Below are 11,222 nucleotides of genomic sequence, written 5' to 3'. Positions count from 1 at the left end.
CTTGGATCTGCCTGGGGGAGACATCGTAAGTGCCAAAGGAGGCAGAAGGAGATGAAAACCTATATAAACATGTAGTGCATGAAATTCTGCAGTTGCCGTGCTTTGACTTTGACCTTAGCTCTTTCCTCCACTCACGTCTCCCTAACCATGTCTGAAGACAGCTTTGCTGCTAAACCATTTTTGTTGTAGTTTAATTTTTTTTATATTACTGAGATGACAATCAGCATGCATCAATGTAGATACTGATATGTTTTCATATACATATTCTGTTTAATGTAACTTGAGGCACAAAATCTCAAAACTTTAACAAATTTCAAATTCTGCTGGCCCTGGCAGACTGCAAACTCCCTGCCTGTCTTTCCTAAAAGAAGATTGTTTCAATAGATCTAAGAAGTTGCAAATATGATCCCTTGGTTAACTTCAACACCCGCAAATCACAGGTATTTCTCATTTGAGCTTTCAAGATTATTGTACTATGCACATTGTTGTGTTTCCATAGAACTGTAAACACTGATGAGCTGTTTCCAACAAAAAGATCAGTTTTTATCTCAGAGGCTGTAAGGTCAGCTTTGGCTATTGCACTGTAATAAAACAAAGGTAAGTGTTTGTCTCAGTTCTGCTAACTTGATAGCAAAATACATCACTGTTTCTTGGGGAGCCAGCAAGCTCCAAGGAAGACATCATGTTGGAACATCTTTAGTCCAGCATCTCTGCATGGAGCTGTATTCCTCTGTGTGTGTGTGTATGCAGGTCTGTGTTGGGAGTGTATGGTTTGCTCCGATGTGTTAAAGTTATGCATGAGGGACATGGAGAAAAATTGCATAGAAATGTAAATGACATTGGAGAAATGCAGGCTAGAAAAGCTGTGTATGTTCTACAGGAGTAAAAGTGGGGCTTAGGGTTTTTTTCTCCTTACTATCATTTCTGTGGTAAACTGTTAATCCATTTAATTTACGGTACTCATAAGAAGTGCCAACAGGCTATTTCCCTAATCCAGATGGATCAAAAATAAAGTGATATGATGTACTTGGAATTTTAATATCAAGGATAAAACCACTACAACTTTACAAAGAATCAACATTGTAAACAACCCACGCTTTATGTATTTAATTTATCTGGTTAGTACAGAGGCAGCATCTGTTTTCAGTGAGATGCCGCTTTTTTTTTTTTCCTCTAACTCAGCAGCTGGGATAAATGAAATAGTAGTCAAAGACCAAATTAACAGTTTGAGGGCCACAAGTCTGCTGGAATGAGGGGAAGGGAGGACAGTTGAGGAGGACAGTGACAGGAGGAATTGCAACCTCCAAATGTCCTGATAATAACTCCCAGGCACATGATCTCGTAATGCGGGATGTATTATGCTCCACAGTAGACCACTCTATCTCAGACAAGTTTCTTGCAGTGCTGCTAATTATTCGGTTATCCCTTTCCTCCCACAGGGCTGCAGAAAGGAGGCGAGTGAAGGAGAGGTTCCCGTGAATCCACCACACATCTCTGATGCTGGCAGCTTCTGACAAGACATGGGCCACAGTGTTGCGATAGGAATAAACCTGCCTCGCTCCGCTCTGTAACTGGAGAGCCAAGCATTTTGGCCTCAAGTCACGTTCTTAAGCTTCTCCCTGGATTCCAGCTTCCAAAATTCCAAAGTATAAATTCTCTTCTTTCTTCTTTGCTCTCCAGCTCTCCGGCTCACCACCTCAACCTTCTCCAGCAGCTGAGAGTGAGGAAACCGCAGGAGCAGTCAGGAACGGGTCCGACTAGAAGAAACAACAGAGCCTCAGTAACCAGCAGGGCAGAATAGAGGTGAGATGAGATTTTCAATCCTCAGCAACTGACTGCTGACACACTCAGGAGATGCTGTTGAGAAGAGGACCCCCTTTCTGCTGAAGAAGGCAAATGGAATAAATGGACTGGTATGGAAAGGTATTTGTGGGTGCATGGCTGAGTGGAGAGAGTGGCATGACTGACAAGGAATAGTGTAATGAGTTTAAATTGCCTTTATTTTAATGAAGGCTATTAATCAGGTTTTTAATCATCCCAATTGAAATATTCAAGCTTTTACGATGTCAGATCGTCCTGATTAGAATCAGGGCTCTATCACAGCTGGATAACCAAGTCTCTCTGTTTAAGTACCCTTTCTAGCCCTGCACTTTCTGTTAGAGGGTCTGAACATTTCTTACACTTAGGTCTCTCCATACTGCCAGAGAGATGTAAAAAGAACTGAGTGGAATTGAGAATAATACCTGGAATATTCTTCATTTCCTTCTCTTAACGGCTGTGCCGCACTGCAGAGCACTTGTTGCTGCTTTTCACCTTAGGGAGGGTTATTTGCTTTAACGGTGACACACTGAAGTGGAGTCAAAGTGTATAATTCCACTCTCTACTCCCAGTTGTCCTACCTCTGCAATACTTAATACAGAACCCACAGTATGAGCCCGTCCCTGAAGAGTGCAGCCTGGTTCCCAGTGAGAGGATCACCCTGCAAGGAGCTAGAACATTTTGGATGAGAAGCCCTGCACAAATGCAAGATGATAGTGCTGACTGATAGTATTAACTACCTTGTAGTTCTGCATTACAGGGGTTGGAGATGACTGAATGATCTCAGAGACAGTATTTGCAGTAATAGCTTTGCACAAAGAGGTCACTTAGAGATAAAGTAGCAGTTAATTCAAAACAGAATTTCAGACTTAGCTTTGCCTTTTTCCCCCTCTTTGAAGGAAATGAGAGGTGACACAATTGGATTAGATACACATTTTAGGCTTTTTCAGAAACCAGGATATTATTTACTGAAAAGATTGTAATAGTTCCAAGCTGATAAATGCAGTACATTTTTTTTGGCATGCATATAATTTCTTAAAACAAATACTATTTACCAGAAATTTTGTAGAAGCTCCTTTCGACTCTCGATAGTCTATTAGGTAAATATGGGCTTTGTAGCACTATAGAAAAATGTACATTTTCACAGAAGCTTTTCAAAGTTTGGCAACACCATCCAGCTTCAACCATAACGAAGCTCTTGAGATTCATTTTTTAGGACTCAGTTGTCAATGACCACAATACTCGGCCTACTCTTAACGTGACAGTAAGAGCGTGAGTGAGATAGAGATTTACTTTGATTGGCAAATGTATCAGGAGCAGAGATATAAAAATGAGAAAGAATCTGAAGTGAAGTAGTTCCAGAAACCTGGGAGAAACAAAGGACCCCTTCCTTCTCCAACACCATGGGATCTGGGATCACAGGAGGTAAAGATGGTCTGGTCTGCCAAGGAAAGTGTGAAAAGCTCACTTCTAGAAAATACCTCTGCTCCTGTGTGCACACATGTACACAAAATACAAACATCATCTAGTATGAATGTGTGTATACAAATTCAGGTTTTATTTACACAGAGGTACCTATCTCAATGCAGATATAGGTATAGACTACAATTATTTTAATTTAATTGGCTTTCATTTCAGAAACTGCTGGCAACAAATACAGTAGCTCTTTTGAGGTGGACCACTTCTCTCAGCTCTCTCTTTCTAGCAGCGAGCTAGTTTCATCTTTGCTAGAGCTGTGTGAAACATTTTACTTGCTGTGGAACTACAAATAAGGAAGGATTCACCTGCTTTGGAGCGTGCGCCCAAAACCAGAACTGGCAGGACATCTTGTAATGTGTTGCGTCCAAATGCTGTCTTGCCAATGCTGGAATTAAATTGTCTCACTCAGTTTTGATAGCTCCAGATTCCTGGAGGTTCAACTTATTGGAAATCCAGAGCCCTTTCCATGGCCTAGGCCTGATGGCCAAGCTCCAGAAAAAATCAGTGCAGCTCACTACGTTCTTCTGGACAGAGTGTGTGCCTTTTTGGCCAGCCTGTTTTGTCCAGCAGGAAGGAGAGCCACGTCAGGGCCCATTGTGTGGCCAGGACCAGATGTCGCCCTCTTGCTGTCCAAAGTGAGATGGTCTCCATCATCCCGGTGGGAACTCGGGGCTGTCCTCTGAGACAGACTCACCTGTATAGCTCTGTGAGCTGCCTGCCTGGAGTCTGTGTCCCTCTCACACCTGGCTCAGTAGCATCTTATCCATGTTATTCAGTGGAAACCTCGTGGCTTCAGTCAAGGTAGAGTGCTTTCCTGCTTCTGTTCACCTGTGGAAAGTACCTCAAACTTCCTGTGTCCGAGTATAGGATCGTGTTAAAGGGTAGCTCTTGGAGACAGTCCTCCAAGGGGGCTTTTGGTGACTTTTCAGGCCACTGACTTGCAAGGATGAAGAAATCTCACTACAGATCATCTGGGATATATTCAAGGAAGTGATAAAAAACAAAGCGAAGGAAGTTATTGGAAAGTACACATAGTTAATGACAGTCTAGACGAGCAATAAAACAAGGCAATATGGGGAAAATGTAAACAAGCCAAGGCTGAAAAGAAACAAAAGAAATAAAAGTTTCTTGCAGAAATTTGAGCAAATCACTCTGAGGCTGAACAAGCAGAGAAAGATCTGAGGGAAGATCAAGAAAACAAGGCACAAGAGCAGTGTGCTAAAGGTTAATTTCTGTGGAAATGCAGTTGGGCCAATAATACCAACAATTAGGGGGAAAAAAAGAGTGGTGAACCACATACCACAAAGGTGAAGTAAATACGGAGGAAGTATTCTGAAGCCTGCCTTAGCCAGCTTCAGAAGCTTGCAGTCCACCCTGCAATGCAAACACAGTAGACACGCTTGAATGGGCTCAGTTCCTTCATCAGAAAACTCTACTCCAAGAAAGAGTTAAAAGTAGATGTCCCCCAAAAAGAGACAAATAGCACAGCTGGCCTTTTAGGGGCTGGAGGAACAAATTCTGCCAAAGTAGAAAAAAAAAATCCAAAAAGGTATATTGGAGCAAATGGAGGTTCAAGGTTGCTGAATAAAGAAAATAGCTGAATGAACCCTAAGGAAAAGAGTTCCTTTCATTCCAAGCAATCCAGAGGTATAAGTTCATTGTTCTGATGAAATCAATTGTCAGCAGGCTGCAGTTAGCCGCAGAGTAGGGGGAAGAGACAGTGTGACTTCAAATCAGGGTATGTTGCAGTGGTCAAGGTATCAGTACTCCAACAGTACATGGAAAAGTATGGAGAGTGGAGGCACTCCGCTGTGACTCCACTGTCACTGTTTCTGCGGGATTCATCACAGCATTAAGCTGAGATATATTGTGGGAAGTAGAAGAAACATAGGGAGCTCCACACAAATGCACTGATAAAGGCTATGCTTGAACTCCTACACAACAGTGGCATAAGAATTTATGGGGGTTAAGCAATTGCTTCATATAAAAGTTTAGTGAAAGACATAACAGTATGGCAAAACACCCTTTTTGCTTTTAATCAGGTATGACAAATACTAGATGTATTAGAGAACAAAGTCACCGAAGGTCTGATGTTAAGGTCCATATCCAGGTGCAATTGCATATCTGACAGATATTCTTAGATAGCATGCAAAACCAGAGGAATTATTTAACAATAATTACCATGTAGATTAATTAGTTGCAGCTAGGAAAAGGAAGTTATAAACCTAGCAGGTTATTTTGTGCACCTTGTAAACTTCATCTTTGCTAGGCATTTTGTTGTGTTTGAGATTAAAAGTATTGCATTAAAGTGTGATATTTAATGTCAAATACAAATGTATCAAGATGGTGCATGAACAGTATGTTTTTGTGGACTGAACAATGTGGTCAACGAAAGTAGATAATCAGGCACTCAAAGGCTGAAGTTAGAACAATAGCAGATGTAAAGTGCAATCATTTGAAGACAAATGAGGAAACTGGAAGGAGGGTAGGAGGTGAAATCTAGGCATGGGAACGACTGAACCTGAAAAGATTAGGATGGTGGGAATACTGCAGAAATCAAACAGAAAACAGAATGCCAGAGATAGTCATGCAAATGCAGCCAAGGTCAGTTCAACAAGAAACGGACTGAACTGGTTGGTCTGAATGGGTTCAGCTAAGTGGGCTGGTGCCCTACCCAGGGATGTAGCCAAACTGGACTCAGTGAAGGAACAAGTCCCTGGGCAGGGACAAGCAGCAATGCTGCTCTCTTCCCGGTGTCTGCTGAAAGCCTGGGAAATGCAGAGAAAGAGGGCATTTAAAGATATCATTCATCGTTGCCTGCAAAAGTTTTGATGCATAAATTAAGGCTTTGGTGTAACTTGTCTTTGGCCTTCTGTACACCGATTGTGATGTTTTACTGAAGCCATCCTATCTGGTTCTAGAAAGCCTATCTCAGATTTTCATGCAGCTTGTGCCTTAAAATCTGTGACTGAAATCCCTGTAAGACCAAACAACATGAGATGAACTTAGAGCTGAATATTAATCAACTGTTCAGCAGTATTAAAGATCATATTGCAACCAAATTTTCTCTGCCTGCAACTTGGCACCAAATGAAGCTGTAAGCTGGGTGTGCATCCTCATAGACTAGACCTACTGAAACAAATACATTTGCCCTCCCAGAGACCTTTGGATAGCTCTAGTCTTTATTGTGGCCTGTAGGGAGACTGGCTTTTCCTGTCTGTACAGTATCTTTTAGACATATTTTCTGAGAATGATAAAATCAGGAGAATGTGTGGGGGTATATGAGGCCACCTGGGTGCTATGTCTTAACAGTAAACATGGGGTTTTGTTTTGGGATTGTTTTTGGCTTTGAGTGCTGCTCATCACCTCTATCCTAATGAATAGTCTGTGGTGTTTAAAGCCCCGAGAGGGCATTTTCAGGCATGGGTACCTGTAGTTCACCATCTATATCCATGTTTTAAAGCTCCTTCAAGTGTTCTGCTTCTGAAAAATGCAGAGCATCTAATGCCCTTGGCACTGACTTACCCAGCCTTTTAGGAAACCAGCTAACTTATGGCAATGGATGGGAATGCACACCCTTTTACTTCTTAATGAACTGCTTGAAAAAAGCATTATCCCATCTAAGAGACACTCAAAGGGACAAAATGGACCCAGTCTCCTGTTGCGTGGCTTGTCGTGTTGCCATGTCTTGAAGACCATATTTAACGCCACTTGTCAATAGTTGTCTCTGTAACCCAAGAGTTCCTGATACGAATAAGGTAGTGTTGGCAACTGTCATTAAAGGAGACTCTTGCTCAGTTGAGTATCTCCCAGTTAAATCTCTCTTCTCTTTACCTGCTGCCATTTGCAAGCCTAAACAGTCCTTGCAAACATTAAAATCAGGAGAGCTCTGATTCGTTTTTCATGCTTTTAATTTTCTACTTTACATGATGGATGGTAGGATTTATTATAGCTCAGAGGAACAAAGCAATTGCTATACTATCTGCCCCAGGCAAGCTGTCCTGGCAACGGCCGAAAAGTAATAGCCATGGTCCCTGAAAAGGGTTTGCTCAGACTTTCTGAAAGAATTCACCTTTGGGGCAGGGAGCAAGCATGGAAAAATGCAGCCCCAAAGGTCAGCATTTTGCAATGCTTATGGCATATGAAAATAGGAGGTTGCGATGGAAACTATGGTGCAATCACTGTGACAAGGGGTGCGGCCAGCACCCCTGTGCCATCTTCTTGTCACGAAACAATAATTTTCTTCCCCTGTAATATCATAGATTACAATTTGCTTCCTCTCAAAGTTGAGTTCAGTAGATAAAGAATGACAGCTCTGCTTTCTACAAAATTTGATCTTAAAGTTGAATCTTTTTAGCACTGTCTGGACAAATGTTTGCACTTTGCTTCCAGAAGACCACTACCCTAATCTTTTTGTAGTAGGGGTGCCATGATCTTTGCTCATGATAGTAAGCCTGGGGATACTCTCTGTGCATACACTCTGTCCTGCAAACTATGTACCCTTCCCTTATTACCCTCTTTTCCTGTACTTTCAGTAGTGTCATATGCTCTGTCAACCTCAAGAGTTGTTCATAATCCTTTTTGATAAAGTTTGGCAAAAGTACAGCTTTCAGTTCCTTTCATTCAAGCCAGAAGTTATTTTCCAGGAAGACACATTTAAAATGCACAAAGGTACTAGTTTAATTTGTTCTGCCTTTTTAGTACTGTTTCCTGAGAGGCCATCTAGTCTCAGCATCTGAATCTGGTAATAGTAATGCCACATTTTTGTCCCAAATAGTTGCAGGCTTGTACAGCTCAAAGAAATTGAGTGAAAAAAGTCCAGAAAGTGTTTTTTTTTTTTCACAGAGCTCTTATTGCTGCTCATAAAAATAATTTTCCAAGGAAAGTAATCCATTATTTCTCAAATTACTCCAAAGCAGGGCTTCATTAAAGTATCACTGAGTTTTAAAGGTAAGGAAAAAACTAACCTACCTGCTGGAGACTGCTAAGAAATGTGTTTGGGAATTAGACATTGTGGCCCTATGGTGGAGAATTCAGAGTGGACTCTCCAGATTCTGCAACCTCCCAGTAAACTGAAATCTGACTGGGAGAGATTTCCCTTCCCCTTGCTGTCCTGAAGTGTGCTATTAAAGATATATGACAGGATATAGCTAGGAGGTATTGAATATGCAACTTTCTCTTTGACTGAGGAATGTTCTTTGTGCCACAGAAAACACATCAATAGAAGGAGGGATCCAATGGTTGAGAAGCTGGGGCTTTCCAGCATTTCCCAGAAGGATTTCTGGTCATCACAACAGCTCTAACTAGGGAAGTTCACACTTGATGAGAAGCCACAGGAACACCAAGGGGACTGCCCATCATAGGTCAAGTGGAGGAAAATGCTAGATCAGAGTAAGCTGCCTCCCTTCTCGTGGTCAGTGGTTCTCACAGCTGGCTGCTTTCAGCCCTGCTTCTCCCAGCATCCCCTGGAGCAGCTTTTCTGGACCATAACCCTGGGCCATTTTTTAGGTCAGCTATCCTGCTTGTAGCTGAGAGCAATTTTCAGGACTGCGTCCTGCAGAGAATAGTTCTCCATGACTTTGGATGATTTTATTGCAACGAACCCGATGTCATGTTAGAGCTACAGCCTGAGTGACCTGGAAGCTGTCTGCTCTTGTTCTCACAAGAACGAAACATGGAAATGCTACAGGAAGCATCTTTGCCTGCTGGGGTGCTACCAGCAACGTGAGCAGATCATCCCCATGGACAAATTTATGCATCCTGCTGGTTCATGATGTGGCAAACCAAGCATGCACCCACCACAGAGTTTCAGAAAGCAAAGACTTGTGGCCCAGTTCCAGGAATCTGAGGTGAATTTTGGCTGCTTTGGACGTTTTGACCAGATTGGCGGGGGAGGGGAAATTAAAATCCCTCTTGGATCTGAAGCCCATTGTTGTTTTCACGCTGGTGTGGAAAGTCAGCTTGGATTTGAATTTCTGCTTGTGAATCTGCCCCAGCTCTGGGCTAGAATCAAAACCAGAGGATGCTCGTTTCCGCAGCCGGGGAGAAGGCAGCCAAATGCACCTGGGAATGAGTGGCTTTTCTCAGGGGACTGTTTTTTCTCCAGAGCTTTCTGCTACCTGGTAATCCTTTTGACATCTTGGGCAGTAACATGTCAGTACTTCTATCATCAAGAAGCAACACCTCTGGGCTGGAGCTTAAATTTGGAAGCTGAGGTTTGCCATCTAAGTCCTTCCATCCCTAGCAGGACAGCAGCCTTGCTGAGGCTCTGAAACCCCAAGCCATTTGGATGAAGAGCAAACACCTTCCCTAATGTGAATAGATAAGACACATCTCAGCAACTGCAGTCTTCTCGAATCCAAATTACTTGGGATGAAGTAGAAGCTTTTGAAAGCATTAACTGCTGTGGTAACAGGGTTTCCACAAAGGTCGCTGCTCGCTTCATTGAGAACAGAGCTAGGCCCTCCTCAGCCAGATTCTTCTGTGTGAAGCTCGTCAAGTGGAATAAAATCCCATTCCAATTATATGTTTTCATGTGTGCAAATCTCCCTTAGGAATGACAGTGTCAGCCACAACCTCTCATAATGCAAAGAACATACAGTGGAGGGCTTGTACACAAACCACCTCTTTAAACCGTAGCAGGCTAGGTAATGTGCTGCAAGTTCCTTGGTGCGGCCGCTGTTGCAATGTCAAAAAAGAGGCAACAAAAGAAAGAAGACAGAAAAATGTGTATCAGCCATCCTAAGAGCACAAATATGCAGTGAGAGCACGGTTTCTGATTTCTTTGGACTGTGAAGATTCATGTACCCATTAGCATTCACATGCTTGGAGAACTGCATTTCCTATAGCACCTTCAGGTCCAATGTTTCACCTAATCTCATGGGAATGTGCATAATGAATTTTAGCCCTTTCAATTCTTTTTTTATTGAGAACTTCATCAATAAGAAGCAGATGAGTTGTTTGATTTATGGTTTAGATTAATAGTCTAATGCACGGGGGAAAAATACAAAAAATAAGAGACTATTTTAAAACAATTAAAGAAGATGTACAGTAAAGAAAGTGCAAAGTCACAGGAGAGTTTCTCTGTGTTTAACAAGAATCAGTTTTGGATTAAAGGCATTGAATATCTCATATCCAAGAGTTCTGGTTTGGAAAGTATATATTTCTATTTCCATATGAGAAAATCACTGAAACTTTAGCTGCAGGAGATCTTCTAGTAAGCTTATGAATAGGAAAACAAATTTTAGCTTAGTGTCTTACTTTTAAAATCAAATTCTTTCATGTGCACAACAATGTTGGATTTTTTACTATTTTTAACAAATGTAATTTTAATCCTGGAGGTGTCTTGTACTGAATGACTAGGTATAATTTAAATAATGCTTCACAAAATGGTATTTGGGCTTAGTTCTTCATTGTGGGTTACATTTTGTTATTGCTAATATGAAGTGGATAGTTTCTGTTACATTGGTTTTTTTAGTACGTGCTTTCAAATCAAGACATGTTTTGAAGTAATGAGTCCATGGATAACTTAGGCAGCATTCCTACCAGCTTTTCACTAACACTTCTACTAACTAAGGCCTTGGTATTATTGGTGCAATTTCTCAAAAGCCTACAATAAAAATAGAAAAAATAGCTTGCGTAGATTAAGGTGGAAAGCCAGCTGGTACATGCAGAAAACATTAAGTTCTAGCAGTTTAGTACGAAAATATAAAAGCAGTATTTGAGCTGCAGGACTGAAGTGGTTGCAGAATGCAGAGCATCATGAATCATGGCAGAACAGTTCTGGCCTCCAGCTAGCAGAACTGAACGCTTTACCAAATTGTTTTGACTTGGAGGGTCACTAAAAATAAATGTGCTATCACAAGAGATAAATTTTTGTGCTTTTCCTTCCCATCTTTATTGTATTTGTCATGAAATACTTCTAA

General features: G+C 41.6%; 1 protein-coding gene across 2 annotated transcripts in view; it reads left to right on the top strand.

Annotated features, from left to right (window-relative positions):
- Positions 1-1,760: 1,760 nt before the first annotated feature.
- The window catches only part of KCNJ15 (potassium inwardly rectifying channel subfamily J member 15), a 35,381-nt gene continuing 25,919 nt past the window's right edge, over positions 1,761-11,222 (top strand). The window contains exon 1 of one of the 2 annotated variants that reach the window (XM_075034718.1): positions 1,761-1,803. Coding sequence is in view for 1 of the 2 variants with exons in the window: in XM_075034715.1 (XP_074890816.1) it covers positions 1,906-1,913 (8 nt within the window). In the remaining variant the exon portion in view is untranslated. Of the gene's footprint in view, positions 1,914-11,222 lie in introns of both variants that reach the window. The other variant, XM_075034715.1, reaches the window with a different exon arrangement.

Source organism: Buteo buteo, chromosome 8 (assembly GCF_964188355.1).
Source record: "Buteo buteo chromosome 8, bButBut1.hap1.1, whole genome shotgun sequence".
NCBI classification, from domain to species: Eukaryota; Metazoa; Chordata; class Aves; order Accipitriformes; family Accipitridae; genus Buteo; species Buteo buteo.
This window is presented reverse-complemented; position numbering and strand designations above follow the sequence as displayed.